Source organism: Protopterus annectens, chromosome 1.part1 (genome assembly GCF_019279795.1).
Source record: "Protopterus annectens isolate FY-2018-M chromosome 1.part1, PAN1.0, whole genome shotgun sequence".
NCBI lineage: Eukaryota > Metazoa > Chordata > Ceratodontiformes > Protopteridae > Protopterus > Protopterus annectens.
Window position 1 is genome coordinate 1,881,751,522 of NC_056726.1, and position 25,561 is coordinate 1,881,777,082.

Sequence of the window (25,561 nt, forward strand, 5' to 3'; positions counted from 1 at the left end):
TGTATGAAGAGATGGGGGTTTAAAGGTGTAACATGCTTGGAAAAAAAGCTAATTTTGAAAGGGAAACAACTGCAGGGCCTATTCTAGGATTCTTAAAGAGAAAGTTGTGGGATCGTGGAACTCTGTATAATTTATCAAACTTTCAAGAGGCTGGCAGCTGGCTGTCTAGAGAACTGCTGGTTGCATTGAAAGTGTCTTCTAAAGCTGCTAAAACTGGAGGGATAACCACTAGTTGAGGAGAATCTACCTGTAATAACTCAATCTCTAATTTGGGTCTCAAACATTTCCTTCTGTTCCCATTTAAATAATCCCTTGATTCTAGCAATGGTGTGAGAAAAGAGCAAATCTTCAGCAGAAATCTGAAAATCTATTTTCATCAGACTTTTCCAGTGCAGAAACTTGGGAGGCATACATGCTACATTGTGTTTATAGCACATAATAAATATATTGATTTTTGCCACTGTCTACTGGTCCAATTTTGTTGAGGCATAATCCAACCCTACTTCCTACACATTAGATTCTGAATCAAAATCTGAAAAGGAGAAGAGCCTTTTCCTTTTAGACTGAATAGAACATGTTGATAGCAATGAGTGAAAGGCTCTAAATAAGCCCTTGAAAAGGAAAACCATTCTTCTTTCACTCCCTTAGCTGAAGGGGTTGATGGAGCAGATGCATAATTAAGTTTTGGTGTCCTCTTCCTGACAATCTGTATAGAAAAAGAACAGTCATCACCCCAGGAATCCAATTTCTCAGTCTTGCAATATAAGGGCGTGTCCCACCAAGGCAGGTTCTCCCTTTTACAAAGTGGACATAAGAATGGCCTCAGAGGACATGCTTGTCTCTTGGCTGTTAACGGTTTAATGAGGAGCAATGCCAGAGGAGTCTGAGGCCTGAGATATGGCCACAGCAGAGTTGCCTACTGAAAGCTGAAGCAGACAGGAAGCTAGAATAGAAACTGAAGCCTCTCTTGAAACTCTTCTCTTCTTGAGAACAGGAGGGGAATATCCAATTATCTGGAACCCTGCAACATGAAGGCTCAAAGCCTTCAATTTTTGATTTTCTAAATGAAAGAGAATGGTACTCCACCTACTCTAAAGAGCTTTAGGGTAAAGGACATGTTTCTCCCCAAGCAAAACAGAGAGGACATGTGGTGATCTTTACAGAGAATCTGGAAACAACACAAACCCATCACCTTTCTCTTAGACATAAATTATATGAAGAACAGATGCAATTTGCACACCAAAATGGGAAACAAGTCTCCATTGGGATGAAACCAGCTGATTGCCGAACCTAAGCATTCACACCTGAGTTCAAGATTTGCTGGTATACAGAACTGCAAAAAAGCTCAGATTTCTGGCACCCATACATCTGCTTTTTTACCAGCTTGTCCTTGAACTATCAAGAGAAATACAAGTGCTTAGAATATGCCCTAAAGCTTTGGAAGCTGGCTGGAAATCAGATCCTTGGCAGGGTACGTCCCCTATAGTTTAGGTTAAATTAACAGTGATCTAATGATGAATCTATTTCACCAACTACTAAGAATATCTTAGAAAGACAATCCAATAATTATATGAAACAGTTGCCTTTAACATACAACCTGCTTAACTTCTACGAAGGAATCTTGTTTATACTCTGTTTGCTTCCTACTACTTACTGGAATGTTTCTATTTACTACTGTGAAGCTCAAAGCCTGTCTATCATTTTCTATTTTCATGCTGTATATGTAGATTCAAAGGTTCAAAAAATACAAAATGACAAGACATTGACCTATGTGGCCTACAAGAATGACATAACCCTGCAATGACATTTTCATCTATTCAAATACATTCAAAGACTACTTTTGAAAAAAGTTAAATGACTTGACTTCTAATTGTAAGAGAAAGCGTATTACATAACCCTGGAAGGCAGTGTGAAGTTTAACTGTTAGTGTTTTCTACTACTGATACTTAATGTTGGCATTAGGTTCCCAATATGGGTTAGTTCTTAAAGCTGTGAAATTAGGCATTCAAAGCTCAAACTTTCAAACAGAAATGGATCAGGCATAGCCTTGAAGAATGTAGTTTTTATTATAAGCTGTAACTTTCATATGTCAAATAGGTTACTAAACAGATGTGCTGCAATGTGTACATGTTGCAGTTTCAGTTTTCTTTAAATGCACTACAAACTAAATTTTGCAGACTACATCTTCAAGACCTTTGAACACCAAAAGCACTGTAATGCATGCATATTAGGCATTAATTCGGGTACTTCTTCAACACATATTGTGGGATCTAACTACTTGTACCTGTTTTGTGGAAAAAAAATTAAGTTATAAAGCAATTAATTATCTACTCCCTTCAAACAGCACAAATATTCAATTCCAAATCCTATTAAATGCAAAAAACAACCTGTTAATAATTGTGATAAGGACACAGCCTTCATGAAAATGACCACTAGTAAAATTGTTGATGTGCATTTCTTTACATTTTATAAATACCAGTTAGGTCACAATCTTGCATGAAGTCAGTGATGCGACTGCCTTTAACTTATTTAACATTTAAAGCAAACCAAGTAATTTAAATTTCTCACATATTTACATTAGCATTTAGGTTGAACCATTAATTAAAAGAAAGCCAAACAGAACAAAAATTTTGCAATTACTATCTCATCTATATGAATGGGGACATTTCTACATCTTCTCATGCCAAAAGTTTCATTTTCATTGCTAATAAAAAATTTCTGTCTGCTTGTTTTAACTCAGGATTCACGTGATCAAGCTCTAACACATACCCAGAACTACAAAATTAGAACAAAATAAATAAATGTATTTATTTGCCAGCTAGCATTTGTTTACCAGGATTATCTGCCTGGGAATAAGCTGCCTCTTTTAAGTAGAGGCCAGGAGAGGAAAAAAAAAGAAGTTACATTCCATTCGAGTTGTCCATCTTCATCTGTCATCAACTTGTGGGTTCGATTTTGATCCTTCAGAACTGAATCAGCCGTTTCTCTAGTTCGTGGACTCCAAAAACTCTCGAGCATATCCCTTACCCATAATGCTTAGGGTAGATTACTTTAGATCGTGTTTGCTGATAAGTGAATGAAAGATGTAAAAATAAACGAAGAGAAACCATATCTGGAGTTGAATTATACTCCAAAAGGAAAACTCTCAGGTGAACACTCATTCTTCCAGAAAATCTGGAAGGGGAAAGGAGGGAGGGAAGTTGATGACAGATGAAGATGGACAATTCAGATGGAACGCAATGGTAAGACATAACTTCTTTATCTGAAGTTGTCAATCTTCATTCTGTCATCAACCTGTGGGACAGAGTCCCCCAGCTACTTAGAATCCTGGATGGATTCAAGGAAGGATATTCCTGAGCACAACTGAACCAAATGATGCTCTTCCCCTACAGACAAGATCTAACTTGTAATGAGTAACAAAAGTATGAGGAGACAACCAAGTTGCAGCTGCACAGATGTCATCCATGGATATTCTCAATTAGAAGACAGCAGAAGTAGCTACAGCTCTAGCTGAATGTGATTTAGGGGGTATAAGCAAAAAAATACCCCTCATCCTATAAATGAAAGAAATACAGTCCAAAATCCACTTAGCTAGGATTACTTCGTTGACAGGTTGTCTCAATTTAATATGTGAAAAGGAAATAAACAGCTGATTGGACTTCCTGATGTCCTTGTTGCTGTCAAGGTAGAATCGTAGTCTGTGAACATCTAATAGATGTAATAAGTACTCCACCTTGCTAGAGAAATTTGGGAAGAACACCAGAAGGTTAATGCATTGATTAAGGTTGGTTTCTGTAACTACCTCAGGTAGAAAGGATGGGTTTTGTTCTGAGAGAAATTCTATCCTTATGGAAAATCAAATATGGTGGTCTAAATGAAAGTTCCTGAATTACCAAAATTATTCTAGCTGAGGTGATGGTTACCAAAAGATGCTTTTCCAGGACAGAAGGTACATTTATTCCGTTAGCGCTTTCATGCATACAAATCAATGCACTTCTTCAGACGGCCATTTCAAAAAACAATATTACTTATATACCCACACCCAACAATACATTAATTACTTAATTAATTAATTAAACAATCAAACATTAAAGGACCATGAACCTTAAAAATATGTTATAAATACACACACATTAATTTCTTTCTTAATAATAAGCAGCATGTCATATTTTTAAAACCAAGCATTAAACTAAATGTTATTGATTAAAATATTTTATAAAAATAATACTACATTTATCTCTCCAAAGCTCTCAATTTCAACAAACACTTCACAGAACACATTTCATTTATACCCGGGTAGACATAAGCTTCAGTTTTAAATTGCCACAGGAGCTCTTGCTCTTCAAGTTTAAGGTGCCATGCACCACCCCTAGGATTTATATGTACCCTCTGAACTACATTAAACCAAAAACTGTGATCTGGGAATTCTAAGATATGTTTAGCTAGCGCGTTTGTGGTTGTACCTTTGGATATAGCATATATATGCTCATATGCTCATATATCCGTTGTTTCAATTGACGTTCTGTTTTCCCTAAGTAGAAAACAGAACAAAATTTACATGAGGCTAAGTAAACCACCCCCAAAGTCTCACAGTTATACTTTTCTTTACAATAATATTTTTGCCCCTTTATTTCAAAAGTAGAACCTGTCCTTATATATTTGCAGTACCTACACCGTCCACATTTAAACATACCTTTATTTGGCTTATAGTTAATGGTACCTGATTCAAATAGATTCTTAAGTGACGGTCCTTTCTTGTATACCAAAACAGGTTTAGAACCCAAAGCTGATTGCGAATTAGCACTATTAGAAAATAAAGACCAATTGTTAACCAATATTTTCCTAACATATGGTGTCAAATTATTAAACTGAGTTAGGAAGCTAACATTATAGTTAGTTAAAGATTTTTGAAATATTGAAATTTCATCATTATTATGGTTATGTTCTAGCATCAAAGAATTATTCATTGCATTACCGGCTACCAATTTAAAAGGAAAAAAGAGTTACCAACAATGGTAACAGGAGACTTACCTAGTGGTACGACAGGAGAGTAAGGGATACCAGCAACTAGTAAGACGTACCTAATGGTATTCAGAAGGGGAGGTAAAGTGAAAGAATGGGAGAAATTTGCCTAAAAAATGTTTGAAAGCTACATAGAAGGTGCAATAGACCAAAACAAGGCTTGAAACAAGATAAGAAAAGAAAAGGATGAAAATTATGAAAAATATTTGACTTTACTGGTAAGGTTCGAGAGAGAGAGATGGAGAAACCACATCAGAAGCTAAAAGCTGTAAACGAGATCTGAGGTAATCTACCCTAAGCATTATGGGTAATGGATGCGCTCAAAAGTTTTTGGAGTCCACGAGCTAGAGACACCGACGAGTTGGTTCCAAAGGACTGGAACTGAACCCACAAGTTGATGACAGAACGAAGACTGACAATTTTACAATTAGGACACATGTACATAAGGTACAAAAAGCAGATAAGCAAACTTAAGTTTACTTTTGCAGTTTAATAGAATGAAGGTGAATAGAACACACACCAAAACATGAAAAGAGTTTTAGAAAAGACAACAGTAGATATCAATAAACATTTTTTGTAAGTGATGAATAAAATATAATACAAGAGTACAACATTGGTTAAAAACAAATTAAATGAAAGGAAAGAAAGGAGAAAGTCATTTGTGATACCATGCTTTAAAATGTGGGGTTTGAGGAAAAATGTATTTAATGTGTTAGTGGACATTATAGTTGTATAGCAGTGTGCAAGAGCAGCAAGGTGAAAAGGTTCAGAGGCAATAAAACAGAAAGAGGATGGATCACAAATAGGATGTGGAAGAGGTTGGAAGAGACACTTAGTAGCTAAGCTGAGTAAAAAGAGGGCTGAGGAAGAATGTAAGATTAATATTGTGAATAGTGGCTGTAAGGTGCCAGTATATGGAATGCGGATAGGTAGAGACAGATACATAATGAATGTGTTATGAGTGAAGATGAAAGACAAGGCGAGAGAAAAATGTTGATGTTGAAGGGGAATAGGAGGGTGCAATAAAAATAAGGACTGGGTGACTAGAAGAGTAGGAATTGATAAGGAAAGGGGAGAGGAAAGTTACTGGTTTAGGGAGAAACAATGACAGAAACATAGACTACAAATATTATACATCAGGACAGTGTCCTTAGATAATGTATAGTATATATATATATATATATATATATATATATAAAACTCAGTGTGGATGCATGGAATTTTTGTCAAACTAGGAGTTGATGTGACTTACCCTGACTTTCCTCAGTATGGCTGCTAATCTGTTACAGTTACCTGAATATGTAAACATCCGCAGTAGTTTAGTCTAGAATATGTAATTCATTTTTAAAAAATTGCAAATTTTGTGCAAACAGCAAAATGAAAATTGTAGAAATTACACAAAATGTGGGTGCAACTTTCTAGTGGCATTGCTTTTAAATAGCTTTGCTTAACTTGCAATATGTTGAAGTGATTGTATAATCTTCATATATTGCTTTACTTTGATTTGGATGGCACAGTGTTGCAGCGGCTAATGTTGTCACCTCACAGCAAGAGGTTCTCCAGTTCGATTCTCAGCTGGGGTGCCTTCTGTGCAGAGTCGTATGTCCTCCCTGCATTTGTGTGGGTTTCCACTGGGTGCTCGATTTTCCTCCCACGTTCCAAAGATATGCGTCTGGAGTATTTCTCCTCGGGCCTCTGCTGAAAATCAGCTAGTTCCAAGTTAGACTTTCCCGGTAAACAAATGTTAAAATAAATAAAATTTGCATCTAAGTGTTTAGAAAAAGAACACTGTAACACATTTGAAGTTGCATTAGATGAGCTACAGAACATGCTACTATGGCTTTGGCAGCTAGAGCATGATCAAACTTGAAACCATGTTAACCATTTCTAAAGCATTAATAATGATGTCTTTTTTACTATATGACCATCTGGTCTGCAAATATAATGCATGCACTTTTCTTACCAGTTTCCTACATTTACTGATATTAAACATGACAGCAACACTACTGCACCAGATGTGTATTTTTTGCAGCCTACTCGGAGAACTTACTGTACCTACTACATTGCACAGTTTAACATATTTGGTTATCCACAGCCAATATCCCATTTCCATATCTGAGATCTGTCCAAAAAAGAAGTGGCTCCAATACAGAGCTGCAGAGCATCACTAGTAATCATTGATGTGACTGACAGAAGGTAATTTTTCCACCTTGACTTACTACACTCTGACACTTAACCAGTGTCTCCCACCCCACCAAAGAATTGACACATACTGTCTTTAATCTCTCAATTATTCCCTCATGGGGAATACTGACAAGCAGCTTAGAAAGGTCAAGAAAAGCATTACATACTGTCAATCCTTCAGGTGCTGCTGTTACCAGAATGACATTGTCTGCTCTCTCACACTATCCCCTTCGTTGTATGCTTGTAATTAATTCTGACATCTTTTCATACTCTCTCACTTGTTTAGCGTCATTTTTCTGTAGATTTAGTCCAAATCAATTTTGAATCATGTTATGATGAGAGAGAAAGATGTGCTGGACATATGTCCTAAATTCCAAGACTACAACCAATACAAGGTGTTATCTACATTACTATTACATGCCAATAGTCCATTTGCCACTAATGTTGACTCCACCACCCTGAGCAGCAATTTTCTGTACCCCTTAAAGACATTCTTCCAGGAATGCTTCACATATTAGATGCCTCAATAAAGTATTGTAAAAGACACAAACAGAACTTGAATATATACATTACTAACAAACTTGACATACTGAACTGAAAAATGTAAATATTAACAAGTCCACCCAACCTTTTTCATCTGGTTGTTCTTCTTTCACTAGCTGTAGCTTCCATACTCCTTGGTTGCAGTTTTGCCTGCAGCAGCAAACAGAGAAACATGTTAAACTACAAAATTTTGTAAACCTCAAATAAGCTTAAACCTGAAAAATGAGATACATAATGCACCTACCACAATATTAGATTAATGTAATCATCACAGAACAAAGAAACATCCTTTTTTAAATGGGCAGTGCTCTAACAACATATTTCCAAATAATCTCTGAAAGAAAACCACTCTCTCCTACAAGCACTGACAGCACGGCCAGGCATCAAAAAAGATGAAAAGGTTCCCATCTCCACAGCATAACACTTTTTTCATCTCAACTCCAAAAGATAATCTACACAGAAAGACAGCAGAAGTGCATGATGTACTCATTATCAAAGCAGATTTCTGAGGAAGAGATTTTTATGCAATAAACTTACCAACAATAACTGCACCAATAATAGCACCATTAAATGCTACGACTGCTCAGCACTATTTTCTTCCCAGCAGCCTTGTAAAAGTACAGTTTTGTACCTACCATAAATGTAGATGTTCGAGTGCTTATACAGCTACAGTCATAACAGACGGGTTATCCTGCCGTCAGGCGGGTCCTCGGTCGGCCGAATTCCAAAGTCTAGGTCTGGCGTCAGTTGTCGTCACTTCTTCCCTGACGTCAGTGCGGCAGGGGTATAAAAGAACCAGCCGACGCCATTTTCTTCAGTTTTTCTTGCCCCAGATGTCAGGTGCCCCCAGAAGGAAGGCAAAACATAAACTTATGTAAAAATGCAATGTAATATAATCGAAAAACAGTAGTTTGCAAGCAAATACACCATAAAAGAATATCCCAATCAGGTTGTATGAGGAGGTGTTTGTCATAAGGCGTGTCCCAAGAGGGGATGGAGGGAGGGAAACCTGGACTGCAGCTGTATAAGCACTCGAACATCTACATTTATGGTAGGTACAAAACTGTACTATGTTCATCGTGCATACAGCTGCAGTCATAACAGATGGGTAGAATCCCAAAGCTAAAAAGGGGTGACAGGCACTAAGTGGAACTAGGAGGAGCAAGGATGCCCTGCAAGACTGCTGTGGCAAAGCCTGCTCTAGATTTAGAGTAAAGTGGAAGGTGGTAGTGCTTGGAGAAAGTGTGCACAGAACTCCAAGTGGCTGCTTCCAAAATGTCCTTGGTAGGAACCCCCCTGAGGAAAGCTGCAGAGGTAGCTGTGGCCCTTGTGGAGTGAGATCTGATGCTTGTAGGTACAGTTTTTCCATGAAATGAGTAACAAAAGCGTATGCAGTGGGCTATCCATTTTGAGATTGTCTGCTTGGAGATAGCCTTTCCTTGAGCACCTGTAGCATAGGACACAAAGAGTTGCTCTGATTTTCTGAATGGCTTTGTCCTGTCCAAATAATAACGAAGTTGTCTGTGAATGTCTAAGGAATGTAGTAGTCTTTCCCCTTTGTTTTGCGGGTTAGGATAAAAGGTAGGTAAGTGGATAGTCTGATTCAAGGCTACACTGGATACTACCTTTGGCATAAAGGAAGGGTTGGTGCGTAAGGAAACTCTGTCCTGATGGAAAATGATGAAAGATTGCACAGCCATGAGGGCCTGTAGTTCCAAAACCCTGCGTGCTGAGGTGATAGCCAGAAGGAAGGCTGTTTTCCATGACAATTATTGCAGTTCTGCTGAAGCAGCTGGCTCAAATGGAGGCAGGGTCAGTTTTTCTAAAATGAAGTTGAGGTCCCAAGCAGGTACTGGTGGTTTCCTTGGGGGTCTTATATTCTTAGCCCCTCTGAGAAATTGCCTTAAGAGAGGATGAGAGAATAAAGGAGGATCAGTGTTGTATTGTGCAGAAATGGCTGAAGCATGGATCTTGATGGAGGAGAAGGAAAGTCCACTGTTTAACATCTCAGCTAGGTACTGTAATATTTGAGGTAAATTTAGTACCCAAGGGTTCTGGCCCTTTTTCTGATTCCAGGCACAAAACCGTTTCCATTTGGTGGAGTAGGCTTTTCTAGTAGAAGGTCTTCTGGCCTCCAAGATGACATCCTGCACCTCCTTGGAGAGGAGGGTCTGTTGGGAAATCAAGGGATCCTCCATGCGGCTAGGTTGAGGGTTTTCAGCTGACTGTGAAGAGTTTTGAAGTTGTGCTGGGTCAACAGAAGAGGCACTAGAGGCAAGATCCATGGTGGGGAATGTGTCAGGCTCTTTAGGAGTGGATACCAGTGTTGTCTTGGCCAGTCTGGAGCAATGAGAATCATCTTTGGCCTCTCTGCTCTGGCTTTTAATAGAACTTTGGGCAGCAGAGTGCGTCCACTTTCCAGGCCTGTGGATGATAGGTCCTTGAGCAAAATTTTTTCAGTTGGTAATTTCTGTGGGTAGCAAAGAGATTTATGTCTGGCTGTCCCCATGCCTGAATTATCTGTGTGAAAACGTGAGGATGCAACTTCCATTTGTGTGGATCTGTCATATTTCTGCTTAGGTTATCTGCCAGCGTGTTTTCCTTCCCTGGCAGGAATTGTGCCTGAAGTTGGATTTGCAATTCCAGAGCCGTGTTCCAAAGAGACATGGCTAGTCTGCACAGGGGGTATGAATGAGTTCCTCCCTGTTTGTTTATGTACCACATCACTGTGGTGTTGTCTGTCCTTATCAATAGCTGGCCTGGATGCAGTAGGTCTTTGAAGGCCATAATAGCATTTTGTACTGCTAGCATTTCCTTTTGATTGATGTATAGGTGCTTCTCTTTTTGGGACCATTTGCCCTGAATGCACTGATCTGTCATGTGCGCCCCCCAGGCGTAGTCCGAGGCGTCTGTTGTGATGATTTGATTTGCTTGAGGCATGCAGAAGGGGAGACCTATGTTTCTTTGGCATGCTTGAGCCCACCACAGAAATTCCTTTTGAAGACATGGAATGAGTGGTATAATTGTTTCCAAACTGTGGCTGTGTTGAGACCATAAGTTTTTTTAGGTACCATTGAAGTTTCCTCATATGCAGCTTTGTACATGGGATCAGCAGGATGCAAGATGCCATGAATCGCAGAGCCTGCAGGACTTTCCTTGCAGTCAGCCTGGTGAAGGTTGCCATTTTTCTGAAGTATTGAGATAGTTGCCCTTGCTTCTCTGGCGTGAGGTAGGCCATCTGGGTGTTTGTGTTCAAGCTGGCACCCAGGAAAATTATTGCTTGAGAGGGTATTAGTTTTGATTTCTTTTTGTTGACTGTGTATCCCAGAAAGTTCAACAATTTTATTACAAACGCCAGGTGTTTCAGAAGTATGTGCTTGCTGTCCGCTTGGATCAGGTAGTCGTCCAGATATGGGTATATTTGTATCCCTTGAAGTCTGCAGAAGGCAATTACTGATGCCAGGCATTTCGTAAACACTCTGGGCGCAGTAGATAAGCCAAAGGGCAATGCAGAGAATTGATAATGGGTTGAACCTGCAATAAATCTGAGGTATCTTCTGCAATCTTGTCTGATAGAGACATGCAGGTAAGCCTCCTTGAGGTCCAATGTTACCAGCCAAGACTCCTTGCCCAGCATGGGAAGACGCTGCTGTAATGTGAGCATCTTGAATTTTGGTACGAGTAAATATGTGTTTAGGATGGATAAGTCCAAAATAGGTCTCCAATCTTTGTCCTTCCTTGGTACCAGGAATAGTCTGGAATAAAAACCTTGACCCTGTTTCTTTTGCAGGTAACTCTTGAATAGATTTCATGTCCATGAGAGCTGAAATTTGTCTTTGTGCCTCTGCCCTTTGATTTTGTGGCAGGTTTGGCATGCCTCTCATTTTTGGAAGGGTGTGAAAGTGGAATCTGTAGCCTCTGTCTGTAATGTCCAGGACACATCTGTCTTTTGTGACAATATGTCAATTTGTTGAAAATAATGCCAGTTTTCCGCCTAAAGGTGCTGCCATTAAAGCTTTGCTTGGCATGCAAAGGGGAAAGTCATTGTGTCTGCTTTCTGAATGACTGTGATCTATCTTCTCCACCTCTTGGTGTAGGTGCTTGCCATTGTCTGGCTCTAAATGATCCTTGAGATTGCCCTCTACCCCTTGGGCGCCTGTATCTACCTCTTTGAGGTCTGTCCGTGGCTGGAAAAGACCAGTTTTTTGAAGGCCAGTTTCTGCTGAAACGTGGAGGTTGTACCTGTAGGAAATCTTTCACTGTTTGCATTGATCTTGCCTTTTCCTCCATTTTCTTTAGTACCTCCTCAGCTTTAACACCCAACAATACATCTTTTTGAAGAGGTGCATCTAGTAATTTAGCTTTGACATGATCTGGTAAGGTTTGCTCTTTGAGCCAAGCATGTCAACGTATGACAGACCCTGTAACAGCAGCTCTACATGAGGCCTCTAAAGCATCAAAACCACATTGCAAGGTATGTTTACCCACTTGCTCTGCACTATGCAATAAATCCCGCAACTCCTTTAAATCTGGTTGCTCAGGTTGTGTCATTTTGCTTTTCAACTGAGATAACAAAAACTGTTGATACTTTAACATATGGTACTGACAGTTTAATGCCCTCATGGTTAAAGTGGCCGAGGTGTATACCTTTTTCCCCCACCTTTCTAAAGCTCTGGAATCTCTCTCTGAGGGTAATGGATTTTTGGTAGTAGAGGCCTTAATTCCCTTGGGACCCTGTGAAATAGTTTCTGGGTCAGCAGTATGGCTTTTGTATAGGAATTGGTGCGAATCAGGAACCTGGTAATACCTGTCAGGTTTAACAGGAGCTGGAGGTAAAGAATTTGGGTGAGGCTGGCTTCTGTGTACACATCATCTAATATATCCAAGACAGGAGGGATAGCCAGAGGCCTGTGCTGGGGTAGCAAGAGAAAATCCCTGAGCAATCTTGGCCTTCCCAGTGAAAGTGTTCCCTCAAAGTATGTAAGGTTTCCCCAAAAGAATAGTCCTCAGGGGGGGAGACCGAGGGAATGGACTCCTCAGCATCAGAGTCTTCAAAAGGGGAATATGAATATTCCTGGTCCTCAGAATGTTCTGAGGTAATAGAGGCTTGGTCTGAGGAAGGGTATTCTTCCTCCAATCTGGGCATTTTGTCCGAGGGGGGTTGAGAAACCCTGATAAGAGTAATCAAATCATCAGCCATTTTGAGCATCTGTTTTTTAGGCATGGGGCCTTGAGAGGGGCTCTGTGGAGCTTGTCTTTTAGTTTTCAAGGCTGCTTTAGATTTTCTGAAAGCCTTAATGGAAAAAGAAGGCCTGAAGACACCTTGAGAAGTGGCAGGCCTGTCTAAGCTCTGAGTTTCCCCGCCAAGAGTGGCGTCGGTATCTGTAGTCAGAGTGGGGGCCGAGGAGCCTGCGACCTCGGGCACAGAAGACACTGCTAAAGAAGCGTCATCGGTACTCAGGGGCTGTGTAGGCGCCTCACTGAGAACCGGAGCATCGGTAGCTAGCTTTAGTGTGGTGTCGGTAGAAGTCGCGGACCTCGTATGTCGGTCCTTATCTTTGCGTCTTTTACTCAAAACTGGAGTCGGAGTATCCGACGACATAATGTAATTAAAATTTTTACCAAAAAAGTGTTGGGCAAACTCCGCCCGACGCTTAATAGTGCGTTTGTTGAATCTAGCACAAAAACAGCAGGCCGAGACGTCGTGGTCTGGGCCTAAGCAAGGAATACAGAAGGAATGGAAATCCTTATGCGGTATTTGCTTCCCACATGAAATGCAATTATTAACTTTGTCTGACATCGGTCTGAGGCAAGAAAAGTTTCCCCAACGGGGTACTTAGCTTTCAAGAAGACTTCGGCTGAAATATTTTTGTAAATCTCAGGAGCTGGCCGACCTGCACTTGCGAACTGCTTCTGCCTCGGGCACCGCGCGGCAAGAAAGACGGAAGAAAATGGCGTCGGCTGGTTCTTTTATACCCCTGCCGCACTGACGTCAGGGAAGAAGTGACGACAACCGACGCCAGACCTAGACTTTGGAATTCGGCCGACCGAGGACCCGCCTGACAGCAGGATAACCTGTCTGTTATGACTGCAGCTGTATGCACGATGAACATCTACCCAGAAGGAACAAGCCAGTACTGCCTAAAGGGAACTTTCTTAAATTTCTATGTTGTGATTGTGCCCGACCCATAAGTGTAAAAATGCCCTTGTCATACTTCAAAAGTATATCTAGCACAGAAGTGATAAGCTAGAAAGTAAGAAGTTGTGGACTGTTCAACAACTTCAATTAGTTTAGATGATTCATTTTTTTTCTTTTTAATTAAGTCAGTGTTGTTCACTTTTTAATTTATTACTTAAGAACTTGATGGTTTTATAACTTAGACTTGTTGATCTGCAGTTGGTTGCAATTCATACTCTGGTGACTTGCAGCAGTTAACTGTAAGATGACTTTTGCTTGTAGACTTTGCAAACAATTTAACACAAGTTAGTATACAACATTCTACATGATATTTCAAGGCATTGAGTGTGATATACTGCCATTTTTGTCAGGAGCATATGCAAGCGGTAGATGCTAGTAAAAATAATATCAAAACATTGTGGAAAAAGTCATTCAGAGATAAAAATGTCTGTAAAGCAGGCATGAATATTACAAATATTTTCATAACTGCATTACTATAAAAACTGTGCGACCTACAGCTGAATACAACATATTCTGTCATTTTATTCACAAGATTAATGCAATCAGTTCTGCTACTGATACTTGCCATCTGACAACATGGTTCTGTAGATTAATATTGATTGCTGTGTTAAATTATTAGGAAATTATGACATGCATAATTTGCACTAATTGTGCAATATCATCAATCCGCAGTATTTTACCCATTCATCATACTTCAGTGGTAAGCTCGTGAATGTACAAGTGATGTACTGGGCATACTTTTGACCATAGCACTGATAATCTTCCCATGTAAAATACCATTTTTCTTTCATACATTTGAAATATATTCAGTGTCATTAGAGAGGATCCTGTACTAACAGCAGAGTGTAGTACATTGTCTAACAAACAACTTTTGTAGTTTGCATGTTTTTGTAATTCACATCATTTGGGAGATACTGCAAATCATATGAAGTGTACTCTAAACAAAGGATTTGAGAAAAAAAACTCTCAGGAAGCAAGTGGTTTCTTTGCTTAAATAATTTACGCAATTAGGCGATTAATCTACTGCTCAGGACTGAATGAGGTAAGGCATTGGGGCCTACTGACATAATGGTATATAGAACAAAAAAATAAGGGTAATTCATTTAGATTAGTGCAAATTTATAAGTGCACTGAGTATGTATATGTTAAGAACAGATGCAGTTCTGTTGTATTTCACAAAATCATGAAAAAGGAACTGGCTGTTCAAAAAAGTAAGAGAAATGAATGGATATTAATCAACAGTCAGGCCTGATTGCAATATTTCTTTTTTAACAGTGTTTTTTACAGTTTCAATATCAGTTTGTGCAGTTATAGAGCATGACCCACCTAGTCAGTGGGCTACAACCATATGTAATAATTATGTTTATTTTTAGTCTGGAGCAAGCTTAACCTTGGATGTACTCTACATTCTAATAGGCAAGATTTTGACTTTGTGAGGAATTTCTGTATCTAGCAGTGCTGTTCCAATTTGGTTATGGGTTATGTTATTGCTGCTACTATATCAGGCTCTCAATTGGTTTTAAGAAGCAACAAAATCTTATTCTGCTGCTAATGTTAAATATTTAGATGCAGGAACCGATGAGGTAGATATGACAGGAAATACTAAATCCATGGAATCATACTTTTACAGCTGTAGATCACTGGTCAACAGTGGATTTATTTTACAGGAAAAGTATGGCACCCCACAGGATATGTCCCAACCATTTATAAATGCCACGTGTTATTTAAATTCTAACCTTTACATCCAAAAGGACGTATTAAAGAATTACATGAAAAACTTTCCCTGCAAGTGGTAGTATTTAATAGTACACTTTTTTTGGGCATGGATAAGGGCAGAACCTCTCAGATTACTTATAACAGAATTACAGTAATGAAAGTAGAAAATGTAAACAAGGATCTTTACTTAAGATAAAAAAGGAATCATATTAGAATAGTAACACAAGACTGCATATTTTTGCATCACAGTATACGTTATTTATATGGAAGCTGAATATTAGTGTAGGAAATGACACAATATTCTTGTGCATATTAACTCCAAGAAAGAACAACTGGCACACTTTAAACAGTGGTTAACTGATTCTACCATATGTAGAAGACATACAGTTAAAACAACATGGCGTGACTCTTTGTAGGAGGGAATATGAAGTCTCATAGGAGTTCTACATACTACAGACATTGGAACAGTTAGCAAATATACATTTGAGTCAGATTACAACTGATGAACACAGCTTTTGTAACAAATTATTTTATTATCTGAGCATGTATTTAGATATGGTTTATTACGTTTACTTTTGTTGTAACATAATAGTACTGTTTTTACTTATGCATGCATGACTTTATAAGACAGGCGCAGTACTTGAGCTCATGACAGGCTAATGAAAACTGACTTAAGACGTGTATTTTTATTTTTTTTCATAACACATTTGTTCTGCATAAAATGAGTAACTCTTGTGACTTTTTCTGGTCTGGTTTGTTTTTTGCACACTACAGTAAACATGTTATTTTGTGGATGTTGCGTATTATGTTTGCTACGCTAATAGTGACTAATTCTTTGTGTTGTAAGAGCAAGATATTAATGAGAGTGTTGTTAATAATATTTGGGTTCAAAAGAAGTTGTCAATGGGTGTTAGAAGGAATTTGCCTTAAAAATAGGCAAGTTAGGGTGGGGGGTCAAAGGAATAAGATTACTTTTAAATAGTATTTTAGTGAACAGTTTGCTTATTCTTTTTTTTTTAAATTCTCTTTATTAAAAACTTTCTTCAAACAAACAGAATATACATACAACATATTCAAAAAGACAACATTATCCATATTCATTACATTGACGAATTACAAAAAAAAAACACCATACTAACTACATACAGTTATACATTGCCCAGCGCATAGATATGACATGAACAACATGACAGTAGCTAGTGATATCAACATAAGAAAAAAAGAAAACGGAAAAAAGAGAAAAAGAAATGCAGTCATTTTAAAATATAATCAAATAGAATTCTCCATACTTCTTTGATTATAGGTTTATGATTAATATTGTGGAACAGGTATTTATGAGCTTTGAGGTGTTTAATGGCTAGAGATTTAAAGCCTTCCCAAGATAGAGAGTGCCTGTTCTTCCAGTTCAAGGAAATATAGTATTTAATTAACATAAAAATAGGGATCAGAACTTTATAATTCCGCTCAGATAGACCAGGAGGTGGAATATGAAGAATGGTAAATTCCCACGAAAGGGTAGATTTTTCATACCCAGTTTTCTCAAGTAACACCCTCAAAGCGCACCATAGCTTCTAGGTACATTTGCAACTCCAGAATATATGTAGAATATCATCAGTTTGGTTAGAGCAGAACTGACAATTAGGAGAGTGATTGGGAAAGATTTTATTAAGCACATCCAGAGTAAAGTACGCATTATTCATTATCATAAGCTGAGTATATTTCAGCTTTTTTAAGGGTATATATTTGGAACTTAATCTTATAGCCTTAGAGATTTGATTATGATTAATAGAAGGGTTCATTTTTGGCCAAAAATTAGAAAAGATGAGCTTGTTCTGTGATTTGATTAACATAATAACCTTATTGGTATTTGAGATCATTTTTTTCTTCAGGAGAAGCAAGTTCCTCAATGTTTTACAAGTTGATATATCCTTATCGGAGACCAAGGAGTGTTCCAGATATAACCGTACAAGTTATCTAATTTGTCGTAATATGATTGTATATCTTTTAGGTAAATTCAGATTAGTTCTTAGGCTAGAAAGTGACTGATACCTAAAAAGGAAGAGATCAGAAATAGTAGTATTCAAGAGAAGGGGATATTGTTCCAGATTTAACGTGTCCATTTAATCTTAGATTAGGGTTAAGGTGAAGTGGTTGAAGAGTATTGAACGAATGTATCAAATTCAAGGAGTTAAACAGGTTCTGAAGAGACTTTATGCTAAATAGGATCCCTTTAGTTCGCTTAAGATTGCCTACGTTTACTTTATTCAAGAATGGGAGTGCTACGAGGTTAAAGTTCAATGCTTTAACATAATTGTTATACAGGACAACCCAGGCCGGTGCCCAAGGGGAGTGGTCTTTATGGTATGAAGCAATATTTAAAATTCTGCTTCCATTAATAATCTCATAATAGGTTTTAAGGTCATGTAGGCCGAGGCCTCCTTGTTCCTTAGGATGGGTAAGTTTTGCATAACTAATCCTAACAAATTTGGGGGCCCATATGAATTTTGAAAGAAGAGATATGATATTTTTAAAGAAATTGTTATGCAGAATGTTGGTAGTTGCATTGAATAGGTATAGGAATCTAGGAAGAATGTTCATTTTAATGATTGCAGTTCTGGCTAGGAAAGGGAGCTTAAGTTTAGCCCATCTGTTAAGATCATTTTGGACACTTGACCAGAATTTCATAATATTGTCCTGATAATGATTGGAGTTTCCTTGAGAGAAGGATATACCTAAATACAGCAATTGTTGCTTGGATTTAATACCCGTATTAGTAAGTATATTAGGCAACATAGAGTGAATATTTATCGGGAAAATTAGTGACTTCTCTCTGTTAAGTTTGTAGTTTGCAAGGTTGGAAAAAGAGTTAATAGAAGATATAATTTTGATTGGATCAGAGCAGGGGAGTGTAAAATAGATGTTTAAATCATCGGCGTATGCCGAAAGAAAGATGTTCAATTTAAAAATAGTAGGTGGGTGATGAGATGTACCTTGTTTGATTAGTATAAAAAGTGGTTCCATGTAAAGATTAAACAGCAGAGGGGAAACAGGGCAGCCCTGCCTGGCCCAGTTAATAATTTTAATTCTGTTAGATGCTTGTTTATTGACTTGCAAGATAGTATATGCTGTGGAGTATAGAATTTTAATTTTACTGATAAATGAATTAGGAATGTTGAAGAACAGTAGGAAATCAAATAAGAATTCCGTGCTAATGCGATCAAAAGCCTTGGAAGCGTCCACCACTAAAGCGTAAATGGGGAATTTGTTTAAAGAAGAAAGATGTATCATAACTTCCAGCGATAGAGTGCGATCATTAGTTTGTCTACCTGGTATAAAACCAGATTGTTCGGGGGACACGATAGTCGGAATAACAGCTTTCAGTCTATTAGCTAAAACCATGGCCAAGATCTTCATATCTAAATTCACTATAGAAATGGGTCTGTAATTCCCAGGGTTTTTGGGGTCAGCATTATGTTTTGGAATAAAAATAGTTCTAGAAGCATTTAAATGAATATCTTTAAATCCAAAAGAGGTGATATAGTTAAACAGGAAGAGCAAAACCCTGGGGATTTTTGTGATAAATGCCTTATAAAATTCAGCCGTAAACCCATCGGGGCCAGGTGACTTGTTAGGTTTAAGACTATTAATGGCTGCGATGATTTCTTGTATTGTGATTTCTCTGTCTAGAAATTAATTTTGCTTCTCGGTTAGTTTAGGAAAGGTTAGATTGTCAAGAAAAGATCGCAGCTCTTCTTTATTGAGAACGTTTTCGGTAGGTCCATAGATTTGGGTGTATAAATTTTCAAATACTTTAATGATCTCATTAGTCTTCTGATATTGTTTACCTTGGTACTAGATCTCTGGTATAAACGGAGAGGTTTTATTCAAGTTGACAATCCTGGCCAAGAATTTAGAGGGAAATTGGACTAGATCTGCGTATATGGCCAATGATTTAATCTCATGGATGTTAAGACTGTCTGCTTGTAAAGATAGTAGTTCTTTTTGTATCTGTAACCTTTGTTCTTCCAAATGTGGTGCGTGTTTTGTTTGAATTTCAGTTTCTATCTTATGAAGTTGAGAGGTCAAATCAAATTCTTTTTTGTTAAAAAGCTTTTTATAGTAGGAGGCTTTGTTAATAAGGAAACCTCTGATCATTGCCTTAATTGCGGCCCACTCGCAGTCTAAGGGACACTGAAAGGATCCACTGGATTTTAGAATTTGGTCAAGGTAAACTTCAACTTGGGAAGTAATCTCCTCTTTGACAAGGAGATTGGGGTTTACACGCCACCAAATAGTTGTGTTTTTTGCGGGACATTTGTTAAACCTGTGGATAAGAGAGGGAAATCCTAGAATGGTCGGAGAGCGTCTAGGGAATTGGGCAAAGGAAATGTCTAGGCTATGAAAGACTGAGGAAATCAGAAAAAAGTCTATTCTAGACCAACTTTTAGCGCAATTAGAGAAAAAGGTAAATTCATTATTTTTATGTGGAGCGTCTACATATATATAAGGATCAAATAGGTTGAAATCCTCCTTCAATTGTGTTAGGGACCTAACAGCAGAGAAATTAAATTTGGCCTTAGTATTCGTGCTATCCTTTTTGGGGTCCTGCACGGAATTCCAATCTCCCCCTATAATATAATAGTGGTTAGGAAAAGAAGTAAGAAGATTGTATATCTTCATAAAGAAGTTCTGTTGGAGTGAGCATGGGGCATAAATATTAATGAGAAGAATAGGTTTGTCTAAGTAAGGGCAGGTTGTAATGAAGTAACACCATCTACCTTCATTATCTGAGTCCATTTTTACTATATCGTACAAAAAAGTGTTCTTAATTATAATGGCCACCTCTGCACTATTGGATGATACTCCCGAGGCTATGATCTTCTTAACCCAAGGTCTCGTTTTATCTTGTTCCCATTGATGATTCAAAAGATGCGTTTCCTGAATAAAAACAATTTTAAATGTAGATTTAAGAGTCAGGTGCATAAAATTTTTTTTTTTATTGGGAGCTTGTAATCCTTTAATGTTCCACGATTCTATGTCCCACATATGTCAAAAATCTTAAATAAATTAAACGCAGTAAAAGGAGTGGAGAATCTATATTTAGCTGTTCTTTTCCACAAAGTTGAAGCATGACCATATGGGCAAGTATAAAAATTCCTTCCTGCTTGATCTCCGTGCCTAACCACCCCCCCCCCCCCAAGCCCGGAAGGGTCCGGGAAAAAAAAGGGATAAACTCAAATAAAAACCAGTCCTTGGTCCTTCCCAAAGAGGGAAACAGTTTATTCCCGGAACGCAAATCCTAAAACTCCAGAAACAGAAATGCATAACTATCCCAAGCAGTTTCTACGAACAACCATAACTCCGCTATAGTGAATAATAAAATATAAAGTTGGTCAACGGTAGGATTACCTAGTTATTTAAAAGTCTGATGCATGATTAAAAATAAAATATAATATAATAGAAAGGAAGCGCTTAATAACTGGGGAGAAGTCCTTCACCCCTTGATATATTTAAAACCTTAGAAGAATACCATTAAAATCATATTAGGAGCTATAAACCTGACCCTAAAAGGTATGTTACAAATATTAAAGGTATTTCCTGCTACCGTAGTGGGTATACCGGTGCAGATGACATCACAAAGTAAATTTACAACAGTGCTCTATTAATATTTCACCGATATATGTTAATAAGTAATACAGTTGTTCAGAGACAGCGTTTCTTAGTCTTCTTCAACGCACTACTTTCCTCTAAATTTTTCCTCTGCTTGAAGGGTATTAGTATTCTGAGAATCTTCACTAAGCTAACCCCCCATGAGTTTAAATTCTTAAAGCTAAGAAAATCACCAACAGTGTGTATACATGTAGTCACCTTTTACTATACATTATGTACACAACGTATTGCTTATCACCTGATATTTACAAGGCTAACCACACTTTACCTAAGCGGTCCTTTAATACTTAATGAGCCAACTATGCGTTAGATACCCTTAGAAATAACTTACTCTCTAAAATGCCTAAGAGCTGTGACACATCATACATATCCAGTTGAGCGTACTGTTCAGGCTGGGTGCTTCAAATGTATTGACAAAACTTCCCAAGAATAATTTGCGTGGAATAACCTTTGTTCATTATGCACACACAATCCACCGCATTATACACTTGATATATTGCATATAAATATGACAATACATGGAATACAGAGCATGGTATAATGTACTAAAGATGAATGTACATTTCAAGATGTGTGACATGTATATATAAATAGCAACAGAATTGTTAAAAAACATTCAGTTTGAGTAAATCTCCCAATTTAAAGCACGTCTGGAGACCTAGATTGGGGGATACCTCGCAGTGAGCGACCATAACGCTATGCAGACATTATCGCTGACCCTCACCAATCGACACCCCAGTCCTCAGTCCAAGTAAAGCCTGCACGATCACACAGTGCTCATGTGTGTTTCGTTCCAATGTGGGACTGTAGACTGCACTTGGACTGGAGACTCAAATTGCCTCTAGAAATAGGTATATACATATGGGTGTCAGCCGAGAGAGGCCAAGCGCCATGCTGATATCCCGACCCCACGATAAACTCCACAACCAACCTCGAGCAGACAGGTGTTCCATTGTGACCACCCTACCCCGGGAAGTCCAGGATAGTTAATGGCTGGTTCACTGGCATATGCAGTGGAGACTGCCACCACAAGAGTGACAGTGAAAAAAAAAAAAAAAAAAAAAAAAAAAAAAAAAACCTGTTGAATTATACTCAAAAAAGCAGTAGCTTCGCTAAACACATTCACACAAGTTAAGCATTTCGTACAGTAGAATGTGAAGAACTGCTCAAGGCAATCCATCACATCCTGCACGAGATCTGATAAATAATCAACACCTATAAACTGAGAAAAATTTGGTAAACCCCAGAAAAGGTAGCAATATATTCTTATAGGACCAGCTAAAATTGGTCCTGGATCCCAATGACCAGCATGGGTTAATTTATACGATCTAAGCTCAGAACAGAAAATATAGTGTGAATTATTATATCATGCACTGAGGTTTGAGATTCATCCAGCACCAGAGGATGCCTTATCATTGTTGAACCCGCTAGCTTGCTTAGCTCCGTTTACTGAGTAATGCGCTCTTGCTTAAGCTAATATGTGGAGCAGCGTACCTGATCATAAAGCTTCACTCTCTTACCATTCATTAAAGAGCATTTGTTTCAGTATTAAAACATAACTCTAGCAGTTTTCATTTACAGGCAAAAATTCAGATCATTAAGCATATTTGTATAATCAGTTGACTTTAACTAATTCAGCAATTACAGGGCATGGGAAAAAAAAAAAACACAAAGATCTTTCATAGGTGATACAGAACTGTATTAAATGTCAATTCGCATAATGTTGAGCCGATCGCTCAGATTGCTGTAATTAAGGGAACCGGTCTCTCTCTGTTCCCGAGTTTGGTAACAGAACTGAGTGAGGGAGAAGGGGAAGGAAATAACAGTACCTGCATAAGAAGAACACTTGAAAACTCCATCATAATGAGACCAGAAGCTTAAAATTGACTAGTTCCAATTGGATTGTGATGGTAGACACTTGTGCTTGCTTCAGAGAGGATCTTACTTCTTCCTCTAGTTGGTAAATAGTAGGTACACCTTAGAAATTCGTCACTACGTCGATCTGGATATGCGGAGCCTTACCACTTTAAGAGACTCCTCGGTTCATGGGAAATGAGAGGGTCAAAGTTCCTTTGGGTAGAAAGCAACATGGCGGCTGGCTAGTAGTTCCATAATGTTCCCATGGATGCCACGAGGGAGCTGGGCTTAAGATTGGCCTCTCGGGACACTGTGGTGACTTCATAGAAGCATATTAATAAGGTGAGTTAGTAAACCATGCAAAATAGACTTATACTATTTAGCGATCTGGCAACACCATCCGCAGAATATGAGTTACTGATTCTGTGTTTTTTGTTCCGGACATTCATTAAATACTCTCGTAAAAATAGCAGATGCTTCCTTGTAGTTTTGAGCCGAGAACTTTGATCCTTGGTGAGAGAAAGAGAGAGTGTTGAGGTACCTCATTTGAAATTTGATTTGTTTATTAATTAAGTAGGCGCAGAAGGGAGCTAGTTTTTGTCTCTCTAGTTTAATCGGAGCAGGAAGACCAGATGAAAGAGATATTTTGGAGCCATTCCAATCTATGTATTTTTTATTCTTGGCTGCTATTAGTAATTTGCTTACATGTTGGTAATTAAGAATCTTAACATAAACAGGTCTTGCCTTAGATTTGTCATATGGTGGTCTTAGAGCTCTATGAGCACGTTCAATTATTATTTTATCTGAGAGAGGTGTTTTGTCAAGGAATAAAGAAAAGATTGTAGATATGTTCTCCAGCAAAGAAAGTTGATCAATATGCTCCGGAATGCCTCTTAAGATGAGGTTGTTACGCCTGGATCTGGCTTCAAGGTCTAATAATTTCTGCTGAATGACCATAATGCTCGTGGCATTATTTTTTTGTTCATTCTGTATCTGTTCAATTTTTACCTCATTGTCCAGAACCATTGCTTCTGTTTTATCAATTCTTGTTAAAATTCTGTCGATGGATTCACTAAACGTTTTAAGCTGGTGTGATAAGCTTTGAATTGCTGTTTGGATGGGTTGCAGAGCAATCTTTAATTCCTCCATGTTAGTAGAGTCATTTTTCACTTTTGATGATGGTTTCGAATTAACTTGTTGTTTGGTAGTTCTAGCTCTTTTAGGAGTTGCATCTTTCTCTGGAGATGGTATAGCAGAGAACTTCGCTTTAGTAGTTTGAGTTTCCATGGTGTCAAGATCCTGAGACATAACTTTTTTTTTTTTTTTTTTTTTTTTGGTTCATACTAGGCTATCTGCCCGAGGGCATTTATAAGCCTAGCCCATTGTTTTGTGGCTTACGCCACCCCTTTAGTATGGGGAACTATACCCATTATTTTGCTGTGCCTCTGTCGAGCAGTGACACTGAGGTAATTCCTGGGGTATATCTGCGATCTCCCATCCATAGGTCAAGATTTCTCTTGAACAAGGCCAGCGAGGTGCTCTGCCTCACATGTACCGGGATTTTGTTCCACAGCATAGGGAGTCTTTGGGTGATAAATCTATCTCTCCAGCACGTCCTATTAATAGCCGTGTCGAGGTTTAAGTCTCCGCCCTTGTGGCTCTGATGGATCTAGATTTTTTGAGGTGAAGCATATTCATCAAATCTGGGTTTGACATGGCCTTGTATGTTAGGCAAAGGTCACCTCTTTGCAAGCGTGGCGACTGAATAGAGCTGGAGTTCTTTCAGTCGGGCAGCATAGGACAGATTTTTGAGACCCTTTATCCTTTTGGTGAGGAACTTTTGTGGCCTCTCCAGCTGCTGCAAGTGTCGGGTCAGATACATTCCGAATGGGGCATTGTACTCAATCATTGGTCTGATGAGTGATGAGTAAAGGGAGACTATGACCTCCCTTGATCTAGATGAGAATCCCTTCATGATAAGGTGGGCAATGTAGAAGGACTTCCTAACTACTTTAGCTACATGGGTGTCTCTTTTATTTTCAGTACAGAGAAGGCCTCTGAGCTCCAGACCACATGCACAGTAGGCAGCAATGAGGCATGCCCCAAGAGGATGAAACAGATCTGACACAATCCTTTAAAATATCTCTTCAGCAGACCCTACCAGGCGCCGCCGATATGTGTATCAGGTAAAATTCTAGTCGCTTCTGAAAGGTTATTGTATGTTAAATTATACTCTCTTCCATTGAATTTGGTTGTTTTATTTTGAATGTAGCAGAGCTATGTAGTTACACTGCTTACAGGATGACAGCCATCTTGTTCTCCACCACAGTTTGCTTATTCTGTTCGCTTCTTAATTATTCCTGACTGCAG

At 38.4% G+C, this 25,561-nt stretch overlaps 1 protein-coding gene across 1 annotated transcript in view; it reads right to left on the bottom strand.

Moving 5' to 3' along the window:
- LOC122812929 (lethal(3)malignant brain tumor-like protein 4) overlaps positions 1–25,561 on the bottom strand; it is a 2,410,392-nt gene that overhangs the window by 385,683 nt on the left and 1,999,148 nt on the right. Inside the window, exon 19 of the mRNA XM_044084994.1 lies at positions 7,835–7,899. Within this exon, the coding sequence (XP_043940929.1) occupies positions 7,835–7,899 (65 nt within the window). The remainder of the gene's footprint in view (positions 1–7,834; positions 7,900–25,561) is intronic.